General features: G+C 44.0%; 1 protein-coding gene across 16 annotated transcripts in view; it reads left to right on the forward strand.

Annotated features, from left to right (window-relative positions):
* The first annotated feature begins 13,757 nt into the window (after positions 1-13,757).
* Positions 13,758-24,672, forward strand: part of TMEM14A (transmembrane protein 14A) — a 56,402-nt gene continuing 45,487 nt past the window's right edge. For 5 of the 16 annotated variants that reach the window (XR_013534285.1, XR_008480668.2, XR_008480670.2 and 2 more), the window contains exons 1-3: positions 13,758-13,870; positions 19,896-19,981; positions 24,001-24,102. Coding sequence is in view for 8 of the 16 variants with exons in the window: in XM_002746686.6 (XP_002746732.4) it covers positions 19,912-19,981; positions 24,001-24,102 (172 nt within the window). In the remaining 8 variants the exon portion in view is untranslated. Of the gene's footprint in view, positions 14,046-17,849; positions 17,943-19,895; positions 19,982-24,000; positions 24,103-24,672 lie in introns of all 16 variants that reach the window. The other 11 variants (XR_013534290.1, XR_013534291.1, XM_054254097.2 and 8 more) reach the window with 7 other exon arrangements.

Consider the following 24,672-nt stretch of genomic DNA (forward strand, 5'->3'; position numbering starts at 1 on the left):
GTCAAGCTGACCCACAGTTTCCCTGCTGGTGTCCATCACCACACTCTCCCTACAGCCCTCACCTGGCCATGAAGGACCTTGTGACCAAAACTCCCTGTCATTCCTAACGTGACCTTAGAGTCCCTTCCCAAAATGCAAACCACTTCTCCTCCCCCTTTCTACATGTAGTCTCCTCTTCTCCATTCAAAGGCAACATTCTTTACCCACTAGTCTCAGAAATTGTCTTTTTTTAAAAAATATAAATTTCTTACCCCACCGCAGAAATTGTCTTAAGCAACAGCCCCAAATGCTGGCTGTCCCCAGCCAAGCATTGGAGCTGCCATCCTGCCTGGCACTGGCTGATGGGCACCTCTGTTGGTTCCATCAGCCAGAGCTTTGCCCAAGGCCCTGCAATCCTTCTCCCAAAAGGACCCTAAGGACAATTAAATGTCCTGTTCCACTGGCAAAAAAAAAACCCCACAAAAAGCAAAAACAACAAAAAAAGAGAAAACCATGATGCAATATCACTACTTATGTAGCAGAAGGGCTCAAACATAAAATAGTGACACCACCAAACGCTGGCGAAGATGTGGAGAAACTAGACCACTCATTCATTGCTGATAGGAATGTAAATGGTACAGCTACTCTGGAAAATAGTTTGGCAGTGTCTTAAAAAACTAAACATGTACTTGTTGTATAATTCTACTCAGAGGCATTTATCTCAGAGAAATAAAAATGTATCTTCACAAAAAATATCTGTACACAAATGTTTATAGCAGGTTTATTCTTAATAGCCCAAACCTGGAAACAATTCAGATGGTTAAATTGTGGCATATCCATACTGTGGAATACTGCTTAGCAATAAAAAGGAATGAACTATTGATACATGCAACGACCTGGATGAATTTCCAGAAAATTATGTTGAGTGAACAAAGCTAATCCCTAAAGTTTGCCTATGGTATGATTATATGTATATAACAATTTTGAAATGACAAAATTATAGAATTGGATAACAGATGAGTGCTTACCAGAGGATAAAGAGAAGGTGGGGAAATGGGTGTGGTTATGAAAGGCCCACAGAAAGAAGGGATCTTTGTGGCGATGGAAATGTTCCGTATCTTGACTGTATCAATGTCAGTGTCCTGTTTGTGATATTGCATTATAATTTTGGAAGATGTTACCATTGGGGGAAACATCATTGAGAGAAACTCTGTATTGTTTATTACAACTGCATGTGAATCTACAACTATCCCAATATAAAACAATTAATTTTAAAAGCACTCCTCTGCCAGGTGCAGTGGCTCACATCTGTAATCCCAGCACTTTGGGAGGCTGAGGCAGGTGGATCACCTGAGGTCAGGAGTTTGAGACCAGCCTGGCCAACATGGTGAAACCCTGTCTCTACTAAAAATACAAAAATTAGTCAGATGTGTGGCAGGTAACTCTAATTCCAGCTACTTAGGAGGCTGAGACAGGAGAATCACTTGAAACCAGAAGAAGGAGGTTGCAGTGAGCTGCGATCATGCCATTGCACTCCAGCCTGGGTGATAAGAGTGAAACTCCATCTCAAGACCAAACCAAACAAACAAAACCACTTCCCATACCTAGGTTGCAGCTCATACCAATTAAATTACAATGTCAGGTGAAGGAGCCAGATATCAGTATTTTTAAAAGATTTCTAGGTGATCCAATGGGCAGCAAATTTGGGAACCACTGAATTAGGCATCTCAGAAGCCTCTGAGATGCTTGAGAAAGAAGCAAAAGTTTTCCTATAGTTCTTTTTATAGAGATGTCTTGTAAAAAGGAACAGGTTAGATGCATCCTATTACATTTTGGCCACAGCCTCAGTCAGTATGAGGGAGAGGGCCTGGACATTTCTTACTCATCTGGCTTCACTAATTGAAAACTTAAGCCTAAAAGCCAACATTGCTAACTACCTTGCTACTGGAATTATTTACCAACAATATTTTATTTATTTATTTATTTATTTATTTATTTATTTATGGAGGTGGAGTCCAGCTCTGTTGCCCAGGCTGGAGTGCATTGGTGCAATCTCTGCTCACTGCAACCCCCATCTCCCAGGCTCAAGCGATTCCCCTGCCTCAGCCTCTCCAATAGCTGAAATTACAGGCACGTGCCACCATACCCACTTAATTTTTTAAAACAATTTTTAGTAGAGATGGGGTTTCACCATGTTGGCCTGGCTGGTCTCAAATTCCTGACCTCAAATGATCCTCCTGCCTTGGCCTCCCAAAGTGCTGGGATGACAGGCATGAGCCACTGTGCCTGGCCCCAAAAATGTTTTAAAAAGCCATTTGATGAATAATGCAATTTCTTCCCTTCCATCTTCATCCCAATGCAGTAGATTTACAGTTTCACTTTCTGGGGTGTTAGCCAATGGCTGTCCAAAAATATTAAGTGGAAAAATTCCAGAAATAACTGATGTTTTAAATTGTGCATCATTCTGAGTAGCATGATAAAATCTCACACCATTCTGCTCCAGCCCTTTGATGATGAAAATCATCCCTTCATCCAGCATATCCATGCTGCCACTTGAGATGAAAATCATCCCTTCGTCCAGCATATCCATGCTGTCTACACCACCCTTTGTTTAGTCACTTAGCCTCCTTGGTTATCAGATCAAAAAATCCTAGTAGACTGTAATACAGTTCAGTACTATTCAGTTTCAGAAATCCACCAGGGGGCTTGGAATGCACTCCCCATAGATAAGAAGGCTGCTATAGTCTTTATTCTGTCTAGCCCAAGAGGTGAGCTAGAAAGATGCTCCTAGGTGTCCCGCAGCCTGTGTAAGGTATTATAGGTGTGTTGTTCTGTTTTAAAAGTAACACTTTATCCACAGCTGGGTGGCATTTCAGATCCCTTTAATATTCACTCCCTTTCTTCCCAAGAAAATTTTTTCTTTTTCTTTCTTTCTTTCTTTTTTTTAAACACAGGGTCTCTCACTCTGTCACCCAGGCTGGAGTGCAGTGAAGTGCAATCCTGGCTCACTGCAGTCTCATCCTCCAGGGCTCAGGTGATCCTCCCACCTCAGCCTCCCAAGGACCTGGGACTACAGTCGCATGCCACCACACCCAGCAAGTGTTTGGCATTTTTTATAGAGACAGGGTTTCACCGTGCTGCCCAGGCTGGTCTCAAACTCTTGGGCTCAAGCCATCTGCCCTCCTCAGCCTTCCAAAGTGCTGGGATTACACGCATGAACAATCGCACCCAGCCCTTTCTAAGAAATTTCTTAGAGATCCCACTTAAACTTGTTATAACAAGCAGCCCTTTTAGAACAAACTATAAAAAGAAAGAGAAAGGGACTGAATCGTTCCTCTCATTAAACTTGTACCCAATTTGACCTTAACAGTGAGCACATCCCATTGCATTGAGAGGATTTTAGAAGGTTCCTGGGTTCCATATTTTCAAGTATTATCAGGCTCTATTTTTTCCATCTAAGCCTTCTCTTGCGACTTTTTCTTTTAAATTAAATACATTGTTTAAAATGTGATATCAGAGTAACATTAACGTAATGAGAAGAGGCAACCTTATCAGATAAAATAATCTGTTTTCCCTGAAGGATGCCATTTTCATTGCATTAAAGGTTGTTTGCTCACAGAGACCTGAAGGAGACGCATAGATTAACCCTGCACATCAAGTCTTCTTTCTCACCAAGCCAATTTTCTGTTTGATTTCTACACTTCAAGAATCACAAGTACAGTAGCAGCTCCAAGGGGACAAACAGAATAGGAAAGATTGAGTTATTTTTAATATTTTGTCTTTGGTTTTTATTTAAAAAAAAATTCTTTTAGAAAAGGTGAAGTTGTCTTTTCCATATACGCCTGTAAATGCATGTAAATCCATTTGCCATAGAGAAGAACACAATTGTTTTACTGTTAAAGCCAAATAGAAGAGTTAGTAGTCATGTCGTTCAAGACAGAGGCTCTTCTGGCCTTTGATGTACACAGACATGTAGCATTAAATTCAGCTAAGGGCAAGCTGCACACAAAGATTACCTCTCGCCTCACCATGTAAAGTTTTCATTCAGCAACATCTGGAGACGGCACAGCTCATTTGATTTAAAGAGAAGACTCAAAGGCAGAAAGCATATTCAGCCCTCTGTGAACATAGCATGTTGGTGAACCAATTCACTCTGCTTCTAATTCACAAATCTTCAGCCCTAAGTAACCTCATTTGGTCCTTATGAGGCACAGAGCCCTTTCCCCAATGAGGGCCTTTGCTCGGACCATTCCCGCTGCCCGCATTGTGGCTCCCCTGGTTCCTTGCCTGCTGGCTCTCTCTCAGACTTCAGGTTTCAATTAAAATAACAGCTCTTCCCACTCCCCTTACTCCAGAGTTAGTCTCTGACTTGGCGACCTGTTGATTTCTAAGTCCTATTCCGGGGCTTGACATCTCATAGATATTTGTTGAATTAATCAATGTTAACTCCAAAAAATAATAATAAATGCTTCCTCCAGTTAAAAAAGTAGATATTACACCATTTCTTAACAGAATATTAGTGACAAATAAAAACCAATCAGCTCAGCTGGGTGTGGCAGTGACAGCTACTTGGGAGGCTAAGGTGAGAGGATCACTTGAGTCCAGGAATTTGAGGCCACAGTGAGTTGTAATCTTGCCACTGCATTCCAGCCTGGGCAACAGAGTGAGACCCCTTCTCTTAAAAGAAAACAAAAAAGATTATATTTTAGTTATACATATGTAGGTGATAATCAAATACTAAGACTGTAATAATTAGCTTAAGCCACTGAGAAACAGAAGCTGCCTTCTAATGGTGACATGCAGGATGCTCAGGCAGAATTTTAAGTGGGTGCCACATTGAATACGTGTGGCCCAACCTCACCACTCTAGTTCACAACTCTTCCTCTTCTGAATGCTTATATGCATTTATTATTGATCCCATTCACCCATCCAATAAACATCTCTACTGCTTTATGACATGTGTTGAACCTCTTCCACTAAATTTTAAGCTTTTGTAGAGCAGGAACAAATCTTTTAATAATAATGGCAAATACTATTTTGACATTATTATTGTATCTGCTATTGTATATAGCACATATTTCCTATGTGCTAGTTATGTGTTTTCCTGTATTAATAATGTGAATATTATTAATGTGATGAAGCTATGACTTAAACCGGGACAGAATGACAGCAGAATCTGCACACATACACTTTTCTTAAACCTGGATCTAGGCGGGGCACTGTGGCTTACACCTGTAATCCCAGCTCTGTGAGAGGCCGAGATGGGCAGATCACTTGAGGTCAGGAGTTCGAGACCAGCCTGGCCAACCTGGTGAAACCCCATCTCTACTAAAAATACAATAATTAGCCAGGCATGGTGGTGCACACCTGTAATCCCAGCTACTCAGGGGGCTGGGGCACAAGAAACAATGAACCTGGGAGGCAAAATTTGCAGTGAGCTGAGATCACGCCACTGCACTCCAGCCTGGGCAACAAGTGAGGCTTCATCTCAAAACAAAAACAAACAAACAAAAAACCTGGATCTGACACTTCTTAGCTGTTTGCATGACCTTTGGTGAGTTGCCTCAGTTTCCTCCTATATAGGGAGAATAAAGTATCTACCTCAAGCATTGTTGTGAATATTAAGAGAGTTGATACTTGTAAAACGCTTACAACAGTTTCTGGCACACAATAGGCACTCATTAAATATTTGTTGTTGGTTGTTGCCATTGTAACCATTATTGCTTATAGGAAAGTTCTCTGTCTGGGAAACTCTGTGCTGGTTTTAGCATGGGAAGTCCCATGTCCTTGGTAAAAGTTCAAAATGGGTCCAGATGGCAGGCTAAGGTCAGAGAGTCAGCCTGGTGCCCTGGTGGTCACTCTCCACTGTGCTGCATCTTTTTCAGAGCCCACCTCTGAAAAACGTCCCCTTAGGTTTTGTAATTGCCACCCTCCCAATATTTCAGGACACTACTTCTTAGCCAACAGGCGGTACAGAAATCATATACATTTTTTGCACATTCTTCTATGTACTAAGCTTGTCCAACCCACCTTATTTTGTTGTTCTGTTTTGTTTTGTTTTGTTTTAGGCTTTTAGCAGCCTGAGATATGGCTTTTAGTATCTGTCTCTAATGACAAACTAAAAAGAGGGATGAGGAAGGGGCTTTACTGGCCCAGCCGGAAACAGAAACTAAGAACCCATTACTGTATTCTGTTTCTTGAACATCCCTGACTGTAGACCATCACTCTGTTTTCCCCATTTCCTGTTAACTTTTATAACTATCTGTGAACTCTTAGACAACAGTATTTGGTGATTCTAACTAACTTGCTAAAACGCCTGGCCTAGCTGAATGAAACCCTAGCGTCTGGTGCCCCCTGCTGCCCTTTCATAGGAAAGGCAAGAATGATGAAAGTTTGATAGTAAAATTTTTACTTGTAGAGATTTCAATAGGAGTCTGCATAAATATCCTAAATTATATTCACGTTTTATCTTTTCTTTGAACCTACTCCTTTGCTTGGTTTTTTGTCTTGCCTTCGTGGACATTCATTTTTGCTTAATGATGTATTTTTCTCATTTATATTTGCTTTCCTTGAATTTCCTTTTGGTTGTTTTGCTTTGGGGATGTGAACTTGTTTTGTTTTGGCTATTTTTCACTTTGGCCACGGGCGCGCTGGGACGACAGGCTGCGGGCTCCGCCGGCGGACGGCGCCTGGGAGCCTCTTGGTCTCGGGCCTGCACCTGCGGTCCTCGCGCGGGATATCTGGGACCCTGCGCGGGATATCTGGGACCCTCCGCGGGATATCTGGGACCCTCCGCAGGGTATCTGGGACCCTCCTCAGTGTACTGGCTCTGAGAAGCCACTAGAGGACCAGCCCGCCGGGATTTAGAGCGCGGCCAATGGGACAGCGGTGCATGGCTGAGTGTCAGGCAAAATTAGCCAATGAGCATGTAATTTAGGCAAGGTGGGTTCGTCCCCCAACTCGGACCTTATAAAATCCGCCCACTGCTCCAGCAGAGCCGGATTGTATCACGTTGAGGCGGTTGTGGGTCTGATGGGTGTGTTAGAAGCAAGGGAGAGGAAGAAGCTCTTGGGGACGACAGGCGCCACCGAGAACGCACACGAGGCCGCACCCGACGGCGGGTCGCCAGGCTGGGGCCAGAACGGCTCCAGGGCGGACCAGAGAAACGGCGGCAAGAACTAGGGGGACGCGGGGGAGGTGCTGTGGAGGTGGCGGGACCTGTGGGATCGACGTCGTCCGGGAACTGCCCAGGGGGGAAAGCGGAGACTCGGGAGGAAGGTGTGCGCTCCGACCCGGGCGAGGCTTCCGCTCCCTCCCTTATCTCTCCTAACTTCCACCTGCGCTCGGAGTCATGCTCTGACCGCCGGCTCTGCCCAGGAAGACCGAGTTCCTTGAGAGTGACACCTGGGCGCCGGGGAAGATAGGGATAGAAGAGACGGCAGCCCTTTAATAAGAAGGTATTTAGGGGAGGGCCAGTGGGAGGGGGAGGTGGGGAGGGATAGCCTGGGGAGAAATGCCAAATGTGGATGAAGGGGAGAAGGAAAGCAAAGCACACTGCCATGTGTGTACCTACGCAACTGTCTTGCATGCTCTGCTCATGTACCCCAAAACCTAAAATCCAATAAAAAATTAAAAAAATAAAATAAAGCAAAAAAAAAAAAAAAAAGAAGGTATTTAGACTAACAGCTGTGACGAGTGCGTGGGACCTGCGCCCCAAGAGGTCGCCTTTCCTTTTCCTCTCCCAGTCTGGGGGTCTGTGGTGGTGGTAAGTTCTGTTAGGGCCAAAGTGGATCTCAGTAGGGGGGAAGAGTAGATTTGTGAACAGCTATCAAAGGTAGAATCTTTGCAGACACTGCCGTGGGTGGTGGCTTTATATGTAATCCTTCTAGTGAAGCTTTGGGAAATCCATTCCTCCTAAACTCTTGGCCTTCTTGTAAGACTCTAAGCACATGGCTTCTTCGTAAGACTTCTCGTGGCCATGTGTCTCGCTCTACCATTCCTCGCACTAATGAACCAGAGCTGGGATACCAGCAAAAAGGACCCAAAAGACTATTTTACCACATTTGAAGAGGTCGTTGGCCATCCCCCCAAAATGAATCCCAACACGGAAGACCAAGAGGTACTGCTCCTATAGAGAAGGTGAGCTGTGTATTCAATCAAAGGTCTACCTGCGGGTTTGGATTTTTAAGAGAAGGCATTCCTGGATCATGTCTGAGCTGTATGTGGCTAAGTGCGCTGGGGGAAGCAGAGTTTAGGAACATGTTCCCGATTAAGTGGGGAGTGAAAAGTATTAAATCTATGGGCTAGAGTGGTCCAGGAAGAGGGGAGTGGACGTTTAGTACCCGTTTTTGTGCCTGTTTGGGCCCCTGCACTAAATGATTTGCATATAAGAATTAGAAAAACACACCCAAAGATGCCTGAGATAGGCATTTCAGTGCCATTTTTACAGAGGAAAAAACTACGATGCAGAGAGGATTAAGTAACTAAAAGAGACCACATGGTAGAGCGTGGAACATCAAGGATTCCAGCCCCAGCAGCCCAGCTTTACGTCTGGAGGAAGCAAGTCTTAGATTGGGCCTATCAGGCCATGAAGAAAACTCAAAGCATGGACGAGGGCTCCGAGGGTGTGAGGATTGATTTCTTCTTTGTATCGTTCCAATTTTAGTATATGTGCTGCCAAAGCGAGCACTGAGGATTGATTTCTATGTGTTTAGGTAAACCAGGTGGATTTCTGTGTTGGAGGAAATTGGGAAGTCTGGCTTGGGTAGAGGGTAGTGTGTTTGGAGGGGTGAAATATTTTGGGTACCTGTATTTTGTGTATTCCACCTGTAATGGAATCTTGTGGCTCAGAAGGAGCCAGCCTCCAGTAATGCTACTAAGAAGTGCCAATGAGAATTAGAACCAGAGTCTACCTAACCCCTTCTCAGAAGAAATTGTCCACGTTTTAGCACTGAAAGTCTTGCGTTGTGGGAAACTGCACCATCCCATTTTAATGCTAAAAGTCTCTTATTCTGGGAAATCCCTTAGTTGTGGTTGTAGCTCTGACAGTCCTGCTTCCTAGCAAACTCCTCACTTCTGGTTTTAGCCCTGAAAGTCCCCAAACCCCTTAGTCCCTGGCAAATCTGGATGATTGATCCACCTACCCTTCTGTTGGAACAGATACTAGATCAGAAGGAGCACAGGTGGGTGGCCATAGCATGGAACCCCAAAAAACCACTGTCATGAAGAACTGTCCTGTGAAGAAAATCTTTACAGGGCATCTGAACCCCCGAAGCCACTGAGAAGAAGGTAAGGAAATACTTTGGTGAGTTTGGGAGGAGAGTTTCTCCCCGGGATGTGGTTTATGCTCCCAACCAGCCACCCGTAGATGCTTTTTTCTTTCTTCCTTGGCTGGTGGAGTTGTCAATGGAGCTGCTTTCTCCTCCTTTCTTGCCTTTGGATGGCTTTCTTTTCTGAGTCTCCTTTAGGACCTGAGCCAGGGGAAGGCACTGGACCTGAATTTTGCCTGTTTTTTCCACATGGAGGCCCTTGAGCTTTCGGTAAATCCGAAGTCTAACAAAAGACAACGTCTTGTTTTCATCACCCCTGAAAGAAGAGGGACCTGTGAGAAATATTCTAGAGAAGTTTAACACCATTAGTGGAAGCAGGGTGAGGAGTCTCTAGCTCCATGTGCCTCCCCTCCTACCTCTGGAGAGGTACCCTTGGGTTAATGGCAACCCAATAGGGTAAACAGCCATCCCAATTTTAGCACTGAGAGCATTGTGTCCTGGGAAACCCTTCCCTGGAATGTGAATAATCCTGGTTTTGGCAACAAGTGTGGAAGGTTGCAGGAAATGTACAAAACCCATAAGTTTTAGAGGGGCTGAAAGCAACATTGTCTTTAGTACCAAAGGGATATGGCACAGATGGTCCATCATCTTTACTGTTGTCACCCATTTGACCACTGCTACTGGCACACATAATTTGTAGTTCAGAATGGTCATCCATCCATTGTTGCATCATTCAAAGTGATGTGGCTTAAGTGTATATAACGAATATTAACAGTTCATCTTTGACTTTGCCTGCGGATTAATTGGTGTGCTTTGCAACAAGACGGTGCCAGTTTAATTTTTTAACATTGTGAATATTTTGACCATGTTTTCTAAGAGGTCAGATAATGAGAATGATTATAATACCAATGCAACCATGACCCCATCACTGAAGAAGGCTAAACGACGATGTACTTTTAATGCTGGATGGAAGGACACAAATTATTAGGAAGGTAAATAATCAAAACGGAGCATACTGCATAATATGCAGGAAAAAAACTTGAGACTGGACATGATGGAGAAGGGATGTGAAAGCACATCTGAAGACCAAATCTCACCAGTAAGATGGGACAAGTGAATGCTTCTAAACCAGTCAAAAATACCTTGGTTTCTCCAAAGATACCAATGCTCAGTCAAAAATAGCAGCTGCTGAATTAGCTTGGGCATACCAGGCAGACAAGCATGCCTTGTCACAGCATTCCTTTGATTGCTCTATGAAACTGAGTAAACTTTCATTTCCTGATTCAGGAATTGCAGCTAAAATAGCCTCTGGGAAAACAAAAGGGGAAATTTTGATAACACACGCGTTGGCCTTTTATAGTGTAAGGCCAATTCTGTCATACCTCACCAACAATTCTGCTTTGTATAGTACATCAGTTTTAAGTAATATGCTGAATAATGGCAGCAAAAATATGTTCCCTCTGTTAAGTACCTTATTTGAAAACAGGAGTTTCAAGTCATCTTCTTCATTTCTATAAGGATTTTAATGAAACTGCTGAAATCATAAACTATTGTTGATATTTTGTCTAAATACAAACTAGAATTAGCCTATCTGCATGATAGACTTACATATGTAAATTGTGTCAAATTCCATTCAGTCTACAAACTTCTTATAAAGAAAATGAAAAGATCTTATCCATTCAGTGCCTCATACATCTTACATACAACACTGCCTCAAAGGGATGTGAATTGCTTAAACACAGTGTTGAGACTTTGATAATAAAGTAATTAAAAGCTTTTGGTTACTTTTCAGTTTTCTCAAAAAGTGCAGAAGCACTTAAGGAGATTTTTGACTTCACAGAAATGGAAGGTGATAACCTTTTTAGAAGTGTGCCTACAAGATGCTGTCATTGCAGCGAGCCACAGAAAAGATGCTAAAACGTTACGCTGCCATAAGATCATATCTTCAAAGGATAAGAATAATGTCATTTGACATTGTTTGGGATCTGAAAGGAGAAAAATCAAGAATCTGAAGTAGGCCTTAAAATCAGTAAGTCCCTTGTGACTTTGATTTTTATGAATCTGTCTCTCAAAAGCCAGGGTGCTCCTGGAAGAACTGAGACAAACTAGTTTTTGAACATTTGAAAATGAGGAGCAGGCTCCGGATCCACAGGGTGTAGTAACCATCCGTGAGGCCCTGCCTGAGCAGCCAGCCAGTCAGTCTATCAGTCCGTCAGTCAGTGAGGCTCTTCTCTTTGCTTCCCTTTCTCTGATTCCACCTATGTACAACTTAGGAAAACTTGCATTACTATAGACTGGGAGTTCTTAAATTGGGATCTGTGAATCTAGAGGGGCCTGAGGATTGCAATCAGGAAATCTGAAAACATCTATGGGAAAAAGAAGTTTTTATTTCTTTCTGTTAGGAAAATAGGCAACAAACCACAGCAGTATTAGTATCTGTGTCTCTGTCATCACTAGGAATCACAGATATCCATGTTACAGATATCTTAAAATATGTGCAGCACTACTTTGAAATTATGATAATAATTAGATCCATCTCCTAGGTCTTGTAATCTTTAATATGTTAATAAAGAAGCACATATAGATTTAAATGTTCAACAATTTGATAACTGCATTTCAATAAAATTGACTTCCTTTGCAATCCTATGTATTTTGTGCACTTTTCCAGGCTGCCAAAGGGGTTAGTGTCACCTTGAAAGCTAAGAGTCTCTGCTGTGGATCATGCATAGAAAGCTCTATGAACTGGTTGTAGGGAATTGGCTTGTCTGTATCCTTACCTTGGGCTGCAGCCTTTCCATTAGCTGGAGAAGGCAGCAGCTAATGCCTCTGAGTTGAGAGGGCAGTGGTCCCTTTGCCTAAGAATCATCCTGTTCCCACATATTCAAGGGAATGGAATTCCCATAATATACAAAGAGATTGTTCTTTAGGTTTAGAAGATACGCCTTGAGTAGGAATATCATGAGGCCGTTTCCAGCTTTGAGTGTGTTAGTGGCAGGGTGGAAAGGATCTCAGAGCATCTAGTCTTGGCCATATCTTAAATTGGGGCACTGAGGTCCGGGGGGAGTTATTTACCCAGGTCACAGCAGATGAAGATACTGAAGCATTCCAAGAAGGTTTTAGTTTTATTTCAAATAGGCAGTGTTCTGAGAGTTTGAGGAGAGAAGGGGAGGAGGCTGAGGTAAGGATGGGCATAGAAGGGGTTGGGAAGGAGTGCTGGGAGAACTCAACCAAACTTCAGGCTATCACTTTGTTCATGCCAGATTCCAGTGCCTTGCCATCAACTCCTCTGTGAATCTTCAGGAATGTTACTAATTCCCCACTCACACTTCTCATAAGTTAGATGTATTACATCACTTCTCTGAAGCACTTTTATGCACAGGAATAGATGTAGCAAACAAATTTCACAAGATGTAATCTTTGAGTTTCCTTTATTTTTCCTGAGGAATTCTGCTCTAATTCTCAGTGACAGAACCTTTAGAGCTGTTACACTCCTAGATTACAGTGTTCATATCTCTGAGGAGCTGTTACATAAGGAAGAGGGTTGGAGTTATGTATTCAACCAGGAAGGCAAAAGAATGAGAGAAATTGTTACAGGGAGGCATAATTTAAAGTCAATTTAAACTGTAATCGCAGCACTTTGGGAGGCTGAGCCGGGCAGATTGCTTCAAGCTCAGGAGTTCAAGACCAGCCTGGGCAACATTGTGAAACCCCATCTCAACAAAAATAAAAATAAGCCAGGTGAGGTGGCACACATCTGTAATCCCAGCTATTTGGGAGGTTGAGGCAGCAGAATCGCTTGAACCCGGGAGGCAGAGGTTGCAGTAGCCGAGGTGGCACCACTGGACTCCAGCCTGGACGACCAACTGAGATCTTGTATCAAAAAATCAATTTAAAGTTCGTTTCTGGGATTGAGCAGATTGCCTTGGACTAGACAAGAGTTTAAGTGCTTTCCCACTCTGGAATTCTATACTTTTTCTGTAGATATCTAAGCCCAGCAAATCCTGGGCCTGAAGTTTAAAACCAGGATCCTGATCTCCCAACCACATCTAGATGATCCCATAGTGTAATGAAGGGTGCTTGGGCTCTGAAACCAGGCAAACTTGGATTCTGACCGTGGAAAACTAAATCACTTCACCTCACTGAATCTTCTCCCTCCACTGACAATGGAGCAATCTGCTGGAGGGTATGTAAAAGACCTCGGGTTGCCTTTTAGAGGTCCTGGAAATGTCCCTTGAATGATGAATGGAGTCACTTAAATATCTTCCCCTTCTGTAATCTTGGCTATATGCAGACATAGTAGGCGGGAGGCAGCAAACCCCAGTCCTGACTCCAGGATAGGGCCGAAGGCAGGACAGACAAAGCAACGGGTCACGCTGCCGCCAGAACGTTACAGCACAGGGGCTCCAGGCTGCCTGGCCTACCAGCCGCCCCGATTCCCCCGGAGGGCTGGGCTGCGCAGAGCACTGCAAGGCGAGAAGGAACATGGCGCATGCGCGCGGCAGGAAGGGCGTCTCCGGGAGGGAGCGGCCTCCGCTCAGCGCGAGACTGCTGGGCGCAGGGTGGGACCGCGCTGGCGCGGAGACTGCTTCCGGACTCCGGGTATCGCGCTTGCTGGGCTGTAGGTGAGCTGTGCATCCCGCAATGGAGACCTTCCTGCTCTGAATTTTCTTACACAACCGCAGAAATATAAGGGGCGTTGCTTAGCAGGTATCCCCTCCCCCGCGCCAAATCTGCACAGCAAACGACGACGCGGAGGACCTTGAGGGGATTTTGCAGGACCTCGGTCTTCCCTCCCCGGTATCATTTTTCTCTTCCTCCTGGGAATTTACCGAGTTTCTGTCTTCTCGTATCCCTAAATATCCCACCTATCCTGCCTCCTACCTTCCTGGAGCTGGGGTGGTGGGTGGGCTCATGGACCATTACAAAATGTTTGGCAGGATTTTAACCTCAGGACCCCACTCGAAATGTGCCTTTTGTGTCCTCAAAGAGGTCAGGGGTAGGTAATTGTTATACCTTTAGCATGTGAAAATGCTTTTTATATAATAGTTAACCGAAAATCTAGTTCTCCAAATTTTGAAGGTCTTGGAGCTGGCAGCGAGGCTGGCCCCTGTCACCTTGTTTTGTAGGTGGTATGGTAAATCGCTTTGCTGTATTGCATCCAAGATGCTTTCTAGCCCTTCCAAGGCTTGAGCATCGCATTTGTGATAAGAGTGTGTTATGTGCTGAGCACATCCTCGCCCACCTATCCTCGCCCACCTTATCCCTTCCACATTAAGTCTCTGGCTTTAATGTGTGCTTCTGGCCTGGCCACCTCCCTCCATCATGGAAAAGGTGATTGCTCTTGTCTGAATTTTCTCTGTAAGAACAGAATCTTCTTGAAAGCATTGGGAATAGATTTATTTTGCTTCCTTAGAACAACAGTCATTTCACTAAGGAGATTAAGGAGCTGCCTGTTTCCTGCTGATAAAGCTGTATTGTGTAGGTCAGCTACAGAATGTCTTCAGGCAGCTGTTTCTTTGGTTCAGCACGCATTTATTCATTTAACTCGTATTTTAAGTACTTGCCTTGTGCAGGGCAGGGTTCTTGGTGCTCTGAGGAGGACAAAGATAAATTGAACCTGGGTTTTCCTGTAAGGAGCTTGGCTGGCTGAGAGGTGAGAGAATCCCAACATAAGTAATTCTAAACCAAGTAAAAAGGTATGGGTCCCCAAGAGAAGGTTGCAGGAAGAGCTGGGGGGCTCAGGATGAGAGGAATCAGTCTTTCACAACAGATACTTGGCTTTAGGAGAAAATTAGTTCTGAAAGTTACACCTGATAATGAAAGACCTCTCAAAAGCTTCACATTTGTACATAAGGGTGTTTTCCAGACTGAGGTCAGGCGTTTCAGACTGAATACATTCCAAATAGGTCCCATCATTCCTGGCCACCCCCCTATTCCCCCCACCCCACACCTGTTGCTGTTCCCATGTTTTCTGTCTTGGAATAGCATGAGGCTCCTGACTCCCTGCCTCTTCTCCTCATGGTCTAAGCCAGAGACCTAGGGGTGAGTCATCTCTAATTCACCCCTGGTTTCCCTTCCCTCCTCGAATTCAATTCTGCTGATTCTACCTCCTGCACCTCTGAAATCTATTCACCTTCTCTCCATTCTCATTGCCATTTCTCTAGATATACCTACCGTTATCAACTAAGCTCTTGTTTAGTTTACTGCCGCAGCTTTCCGGTTTATCTCCCTGCTTCACTTCACAACCAATCTTCACTACTGCAACTGGGAAGTGCTTGCTGGAATTAAAATCTGATTGTGAGGCTTCCTTCAGTGATCCTTAGAACAGAACCAGTCTCCCTTCATGGGGCTTACGTGGGTGTACAGCCCTGTCTTTCTCACCAGAGCCCTCTCTTTTCACAAGCCTCTTGCACTTTTCATTTTGAGAACATGCCATGCTTTCTTGGGCCATTAGGGCCTTACATATGTTCCCCCCCAGGAACACCCTTCCCTGCCCGCCTTATCACTTGACTTACGTATGCTCTCCAGTGGGGTAAATGCACCTGACAGCAATAATTAAAGCATACCCTTACAATGACCCTGTGTGACAGATGGACCTGAATGTGTTTTCTGAACTAGGGAATCCAGGCCTGTCCAACCCAGAGATTTGTTTCTTGTCTATAAAGAACATCTGAGCCCTTACCCAGCCTGTCCTATAGAGCAAGAGCCGCACGGGGAATTGAGGCCCTGAATTTTGAGTTAAATCAAGGTTGCCAGGTGGAGGTCATTGAGGGGAGGGCGTTAAGTGAAAAGGCCATGTAAATTGCAGGACGTTTGCAAGCGGTTGTTTTCCTGCCCAGCCCACCGCCACTGGACTCTCTCCTCTGTATGTAAGCCCCTAATGAAACCCCACGTCTCATTTGCTGGCTCTGGGTCTCTTTCGGCCTCTTGAACCTGTTGCCTTCCCTAAGTTAATAGGGGTTCAGCACAACATCTCTCCAAGTTCCCAGCTGGGACCCTGTCTTATCTGGACAACCTTCCTCAGGCTCCTAGTCCTTGCTGGATGCCACTACTTGTTACGGTACCCACACCTCTCCTCTTACACACATTTACACATCTGCCTCCTACTGCTATGTTGTACGATAGGTCCTGGAGGACCAAGACCATGTCTTAGCACTTACCATTGCTTCCTGCTGCCTTGCACAAAGAAAATGCTCAATGAATAGCTGTTAAGTTGAACTGAGTACAAATATATGTTATAATATTATGGTATGATTCATTAACTAAATCATAAATTACCCCTACCTCAGTTTTCTCAGCGTGCTGAAACAGTAATAGCCTTACACACGTCAAGCTCAAAATAGGTGTAAGGGTGAATGAGACGAATCATCATTATTGGACCAGCTAATGTTTGTTGAGTGCTCAGCAGGTGCTAGGCACTGTTCCAAGTCCTTTACAGTATTAACTCATTTAATGCTCAGAACAGTTCTATAATGTAGATATTTTTATTATCCCTATTTTAAAGATGGAGAAACTGAGTTATTGAGATCCCACAGCTAGTAAGTGGTGGTATCAGGTTTGAAGATAAGCATACTTTATGGCATACGGTTAGCTCCTTTAGTAAGTAGGACCAAACGTGAGAAGTTCATGGGGCTGAACATTGTAAGTTGCCAGATGAGACACAGTGCCCTGTGGTCACAACTTTAAGCTGTGAAGAGCGTGTGACTGATCCAGAATTGAAACTCTGAAGAATATGTTTGATTCACTTGAAAACTCTGAAGAACATGTTTGATTCACATATTCACTTTTTTCAGCAGCTAACTCAATTATCAGAGGTGATATTGCATAGAGGTTAGGACTGAGACTTCCCCTGGTCGGAAATCTTTGTTTCGGGCATTGCTTGCCTTCTCTATGCTTCAGTTTCCTCATCTGGAAAATGGGGATAATCATGATAGTACATACCATTGGGTGTGGTTGTGATTACATGAGTTGATACATGTAAGGCACCTAGAATGCCTTAGAATGGCCCCTAGCACATAGTAATTGCTCAAAAACATTATGAACCTCATTATTATTATTATTTGTTTAGCCATCATTCAGTCAGCAAATGGTTTTCAGACCCAGGTTCTCCCTGCATGTTATATCCTACTGTACCACTTCTTGGGCACAGATGAGCTCTCCTGACTTTTCCTTCCTGTAGACACTGAGCATTTTTCAGTGTTGCCTCCTATTTGGTGCTGTCATCTCCTGTGCCTCAGATTCCCTCCCCCATACCTTCCTCATAGTAAGTGCTAGTTGATGACTCTGAATCAGCTCAAAACCCTTTCTCTCCTCCTCCTCCTATTTTTCTTCTTTTTCTTTCTTCTCCTTTCTTCTTCTTTCTCCTCCTTCCTCCTTCCTCCTTTCTCCTTCCTCGTTTCTCCTTTCTCCTTCTCCTTCTCCTTCTTCTGAGATGCCCAGGCTCAGTGCATTCAGGCTGGAGTGCAATGGCACGATCTCACCTCATTGCAACCTCTGCCTCCCAGGTTCAAGGGATTCTCCTGTCTCCGCCTCCCAAGTAGCTGGGATTACAGACGTGCACCCACCACACCACACCTGGCTGATTTTTTATATTTTTCATAGAGACAGGGTTTCACTGTGTTGGCCAGGCTGGTCTTGTACTCCTTATCTCAAGTGATCCACCTGCCTCTGCCTTCCAAAGTGCCAGGATTACAGGTATGAGCCACCTCACCCGGCCCCTTTTTCTGTTCTTCTAAATTAATTTGTTACCAATTGCTACAGGAGATAAAAGGCCCATTAACCTAAATGGTAAGCAGGGAGAAAATTGTAAAAATATGCAAGGGATCTCATGTACCATTCCTCTTATTTACAAAGACGATTACTTTCCCTGCGGAGGAAATACAGAGGTGAGAAAATTCAAAAATAAAGGCACCACTGGGAATCTTAGAACTTAAAAAGCTGCACGGAACTCCAGAGCTCTTCTCATCTATTTTCCTCACTTGCAGGGAGAGTTGGGGGTGAGGGAGGGGCATGGTCCAAGGCCCAGGAGCCACTTCTTTAGCCTGTGGCTGGCACACTACTGCATCTGAGAGAATTGTGGGCAGGGTTTCAATGGAATTTCTCACCTCTGGGTGTTTCAGCTGCTGCTTTGATACACAGTAGGATGCCATCGTTGTCCATTTAACTTCAGTTGGGGCTATATTGTATATATTGTATGTATTATATTCTCTGTTGATTAAGTGTAGATGTCTCTACTACCACAGAATAGCTATCTTGCAAGGAAACTAATGACAAAGCCATCCTTTAAAAAGTGAATTATTTGTTTAAAGTGAATTATTCAATCTCCAAGAAGACATCTATCTGTAAAGGATGAGAGTACTACTAATATCTGTAAAAACGTGAAAGAATTATCAGATGGAGTTGTAGAAGTCAAGGAATTTAGAGGAGGAAGAAGCTATTTGCTCCAGATCACTTTGATAGTACAGGCTAGGGTTAAGGAAATTAGGAGGCAGTTAATAAGGGTAGAAGTCAGGGGAGAACGTTCAAAGGGAGGTGGGGTGCAGAGGATGGTCGGGCTTTTGTAGGTGGACAGGGAGGGAGGACATTTCAGTCATGGAAGTGAAAAGTGAAGATTATAGGGTCATAGTTCAGTGAAGAGACCTGACTGACTAGAGCTTATTTGGGGGAGTAGAAAGAATTAAACAGCTGAGAGCATGGCAGATCCTGAAGACAGGCAGAGGAGAATCAGCTTGAGGTATCTCCCTGAGTGTGCTTAACAGTGATGAGGATGCAGGGGACTGTAGAGGGTTGGGAGAGGTGAAGTTTGAATCTCTTTTTTCCTGTAAGCCATGTTGAGACAGGGTCTCACTCTGTCACCCAGGCTGGAGTGCAGTGGCACAATCATGGCTCATTGCAGCCTCAACCTCCCGGGCTGAAGCAGTCCTCCCAACTCAGCATCCCAAGAAGCTGGGACCACAGGCACATGCCACCACACCCAGCTAATTTTTTTGTATTTTTACTAGAGATGGGGTTTTGCCATGTTGCTCAGGTTGGTCTAAAACTCCTGGGTTCAAGCCATCTGCCTGCCTTGGCCTCCCAAAATACTAGGATTACAGGCGTGAGCACCATGCCTGGCCGAACCTCCCTTTCTTTAGTAGACTAGAGAAATTAATTTCTCTTAATTCTTTGGAGTGCCTTTGTATTAGTCATTCTCATACTGCTCTAAAGAATTACCTGAGACTTGGTAATTTATGAAGAAAAGATGTTTAATCAACTCACTTCTGCAGGCTGTATAGGAGGTGTGGCTGGGGAAGCCTCAGGAAACTTACAGTCATGGTAGAAGGCAAAGGGGAAGCAAGCATATCTTCACATGGCGACAGGAGTGAGAAGGAGCATGAAGGGGGAAGTGCTATGCACTTTCAAACATCCAGATCTTGTGAGAACTTTATCACGAGACAGCACTAGGGGGAGGGTGCTAAACCCTTAGAAACCCACCCCCTTGATCCAGTCACCTCCCATCAGGCCCCACCTCCAACACTAATGATCACAGTTCATGATGAGATTTGGGTGGGGACACACAGCCAAACCATATGAGCATATCATTTTTAGATACATTCCCTCCCCCAAACTTTTTATTTTGTATAATTTGTCCATTCCCCCTTGCTTTAGAATTGCGACCTTGCCAATGGACCTGATCGGTTTTGGTTATGCAGCCCTCGTGACATTTGGAAGCATTTTTGGATATAAGCGGAGAGGTAAGCCTAACCCAAACTTTCATCAAAGGGAATGAGTTGGGGTTTAGAGGTTGTGCTAGGTCATATGAGGGTCTGTAAGTAGGATGAGAAGCTAAAGATGCCTTAGAGATGGCTGAAGACCAGCGTGTCATGGAAGGGACTCCTGAAAGGAAGAGGCTTACATGAAAAGCAGAGGGCTGGGCATGACAGAGTGTTCCAGCTTGGGGGTTCTGGGCCTCTCTTTCACCACAAGACTCGTACTTCGCCTGTCATTATCAGTTGCATAGTTAATTGATTTGATCTCTTTAAGGACCACTGCTTATTACTAAATGAGAATTTTTTTTTTTTGCTTTATATAATCATGGTACCAAAAACTGAGCTATATTAATCCAGTGTATTGCAATGAAGAAATTGTTAAATACTCTCATATCATATCCAAAATTGTCTCTTCACCTTTGTCCAAAAGCGGGGAAGGGGGAAAACTCAGGTAATCAACTAAAGGGTTTTCATGGAGAAAAAGGAAAAGTTAAGTTTTTTTATTTTACTTTGTTTTATTGTAGAATCATTTATATTCATGCTGTCTCCTATTTCTGTTTCATACGTGTGTGTGTATGTGTGTGTGTGTGTGTGTGTGTACAATGTTTAATCATCTTTCTGACAAACTATCTCTTAATGAAAATTTTAAAGTAAGGATATTGTATTTGTGGCAGTGTTGACTTGCATTTGAGTGAAAAAGCCAGGTCTACCTGGTTACCAGTTAGCTTCCTTCAATAAAGGCTGATAGGAGTCAAAGACCGGAAGCACAGTATAGCTCTTGCAGCTTGGGGGCTGGCACGGTGGATTGATCATCATCTACGATTCCTGAAAGCTGTAATTCCCCTTGGTTTTTTGTTTGTTTCTGTCATAATGTATGTATTATAGATATGTATTCGAAGGAAAAAAAGATGATGGCACCAAAGTAAACCTATAAACCAACTACTCAGAGGTTGATGATTCATAATCTACTTTAAAGAGGACTCGGTTTAAAATGCTAATAAAATTGTTTTTGAAAAAAATTTTATTGTCAAAAACAACGTCTAAATAACTTTTGTTACAGCATAGAAAAGAATATCTGGGCATTTTTGCCTGCCTTTTTGAGAGGTGGGAAGAAAGTGGGGAGAGAGAGAGAGTGTCTGTGTGTCTGTGTGCGTGTGTCTGTGTGTGTGTCTCTCTGTGTGTGTGGGTGTGTGGGTGTGTGTTGGGGTGGAAGGGATCACTTTATTATTGTAACCCAAATCTCTTCAGTGTTTACCAGCTGGTGGGAACACATGAAATTACATTAGCTGTGAGGTCTCTGATTTCAGGGGCTTGTTGTCCACCTGCATAATATGGTTCCTTGGCCTCCTGCAAGAGCCCCCCACTGAGTGATCCTGGAAGCCCCTAAGGTATTATGGGTTCACAGGGAAGCTCACTCTAGTATAATGTGGGTTAAAAGCATAGGCCACAGAATCAAGCATTCCTGATTTCTAATCTTGACACTATCACTTACTGCACTGAAACTCAGGTCAGGTGTTTCAACATCTGGGCCTTAGTTCCTCACCTGTAAATTAATGTTAGTATTAAATAAGATGATGAATGGTACACAGTTCACATGGTGCTTGGCATAGAACAAACTTTTAATATTCTTGTTATTTATTTATTTATTTTTGGCTGCTACTGCCCTGCCAGTGGGAGGTCTGTGAGCCAGTGAGGCATAATATCTTTTTCTAGTTTTGTATCTAGTTTTGTATTTTGTATTATGTTCTAAGCTGCCTGTGGCCCAAATGTCTTCGAATGTGTGTGTAAAGTGAGTTAGCACTCCTTTGACTTAGAGCTTCCCTAGGCATGAGTCCTGTGTAGCTGGGCCAGGAGACCCTGCTACGGGACAGTTACTGAGAATAATCTTGGGTGGGTGAAAGATATGATGTCGAAATGGTGTTTGGTGGGAAGACACAGATGTATCCAAATCCTAAACTAGACCAGCTGTGAGACCAAGTTGGGTTAAAGGGAGAAGCTGATAGATTTTTATTTTGGTGGGGGGAGAGTGAGGGCAGAGGGTGGCCAGTGGTGGGATGCAGGGTGCTGAGCACTGTGCTTGCCTGGGCTCCCCGCTCCTCCCAGCTAGGTCTCCAGAGAGGTGGATGACCAGGAAGACGCTGTGATATGGAGGCTCTTCCTAGGCCAAGTAACACTGACTGCCCAACGCCAAAGAGGACCAGAAGGCATTCCCTACGTTCTCCCACACTTGGGCTGAACCAGACCTTCCACCTTCCTACTCCAGTTGAAGGGAAGGGCACGACACAGCAATCCCTCCAGAGAGGTGCAGGTGCACTTGCTGGACAGGCTGCTATTCTGAGGACCACAAGAGTATCTGCAGGGAAGTTTCCAGATGTATCTTTCAACTCCCTTGAAAACTCCCCTTCCAAGACTGCCCCGCCCAGATCAGGCATCCCAGGAAGTGGGAAGGAAAGAGCTTAGAGCTGCTTTTCTTGTAGCCCCCACTATTGGGCACTGAGCTTGTTCTTAGGATCTTCGCTTCCTTACACCAGCACACCTTTCTTGTAAAACAGCCCACAGTTCCGCCACCTTCCTCAGTTGAAATTTCTCAATAATCTTCCTGGTTCTTGCTGCTGGTGAGCCTGCCCCTGCTGTTTACTGTCTGATCCCATCAAGACTGAAGTGTTGTAGACACTGCTACTTTCTCCTCATACTTAAGTGTGCATGTATGGTGGTGGTGGGGAGGGTGAAGTGGGGTGATATCTTCAGCATATACAGAAAAGAGCATCATAGAACCTCTACATGAGAAAACACCTTAATGGTTACCTAGTTGTGCATTTGAGAAAATGCTTTAATCTCCTTAACAGTATCCTTATCTGGTATCTTCTGCTTGAACATGACCCATAACGGGGATGTATTAAATCAGTATTTTCTTTTTTTTTTTGAGATGGAGTTTCGCTCTTGTTACCCAGGCTGGAGTGCAATGGCGCAATCTCGGCTCACCGCAACCTCTGCCCCCTGGGTTCAGGCAATTCTCCTGCCTCAGCCTCCTGAGTAGCTGGGATTACAGGCACGTGCCACCGTGCCCAGCTAATTTTTTGTAATTTTTAGTAGAGACGGGGTTTCACCATGTTGACCAGGATGGTCTCGATCTGTTGACCTCGTGATCCACCCGCCTCGGCCTCCCAAAGTGCTGGGATTACAGGCTTGAGCCACCGCGCCCGGCCTAAAAATAGAGATATCTTGACCCTACCCTCCAGGGATTCTAATCCAATAGATTCTAAATAGGATGAGTTCCATGAAGCAAGGATTGTGTGTGTCTTGTTCATAGCGTCGCTGGCATGTAACCCACTGCCCAATGCGCAAAGTGCTTGGTGTTTGTTGCAGTGCTCTTGGGTGGGTGTATGGGTTGAGGGCTGGAGTGTACTGGTGGGTGGGTGCATGGGATGGGAGCTGGGGAGCTGGAGGCAGTATTTTGGTTTTCCTCTTTCTCAGCAGGGTCTCCATTAGTCCCTAAGTCCTGACATCTTGAGGCTTGAAAGTTGTTAGTTATTCAGGATGGAACCATGGCTTGGTTTCTACAGAACTTATGTCTTTACCTCTATGAACTAAAACTACTTTTGCATCTTAGGTTTAATCAATACAACCTCATAGTAAAAAGGAGGTAACGAGAATAGGAAAAATTTAAAAAGAAGGGCTTAAGGAAGTTAAATAATTGCCCAAGATCATGCAATCAGTGTCCAATCCGCCAGCACAAGGCAGGTTCTCTTATTACCCCAAGTGACATCTAACTCCCTGCATTGCTGCACCTTCAGGGCTTCTCTGACTTGCGTTTGGGTTCAGCATGAAACAGTTGTCTCCTAGAGAGTATCCACGAAGAGTCCTATTCTTAATTTGGCTTTGTCCAGTTACTGTGCCCAAGTAGCAGTACATTTGAAGGTGCCTGTATCATACCAGAAATAAATGGAATGATTTCCTTTCATTTTGGGATTCTCTTTTGAGCCCATATTTTTTTCCCCTCCCAGGTGGTGTTTTGTCTTTGATTGCTGGTCTTTTTGTTGGCTGTTTGGCTGGCTATGGCGCTTACCGTGTCTCCAACGACAAACGAGATGTAAAAGTGTCACTGTGTAAGTATAGCATTTTTCCCAAATTAGAGACTCAAACGTTGCAGGTGATCTTTTTGATACTCCATGCTAGAGATACTGGAACATATTTAGTCAAATGGCAAATGGCCATATGCATGTGCTGAGGCGGAACACAACACTTACTCCTTTCTAGAAAGACCTGACAAAAAATGATGTCACTGCTACCAGGCCTTGCACTCAGAACAGTATTTCTATAAAAACTTGTTAATAGAAAAGTTGAATTAGGAAAAGCCAGGACTTATTTTCAGATTTTCTGTGAACTCTCCTAAATGGATATTTAGCATAGTTTTTACTTTGCAGTGAAAGTAACTAAAAAGAGACAGCCTTGCATCGTTTCATTTAGTTCACAAACAGCGTTGAGATTCTGCACTGCCTAAAGACTTAACCTAAAAAAGCAAGGCTGATACTTTTTTAGCTTCTTCCCTTGTTAAGCTTAGTGGGAGAATATCTACAGAAAAAATGGAAACCTGTGTGTTTAAACTCACCAGGACACTTGACTTTCATCTCACTTGAAAGAGATATACAGGGAAGGTTTAGAAAAGTATACCAAGG

Source organism: Callithrix jacchus, chromosome 4 (assembly GCF_049354715.1).
Source record: "Callithrix jacchus isolate 240 chromosome 4, calJac240_pri, whole genome shotgun sequence".
NCBI lineage: Eukaryota > Metazoa > Chordata > Mammalia > Primates > Cebidae > Callithrix > Callithrix jacchus.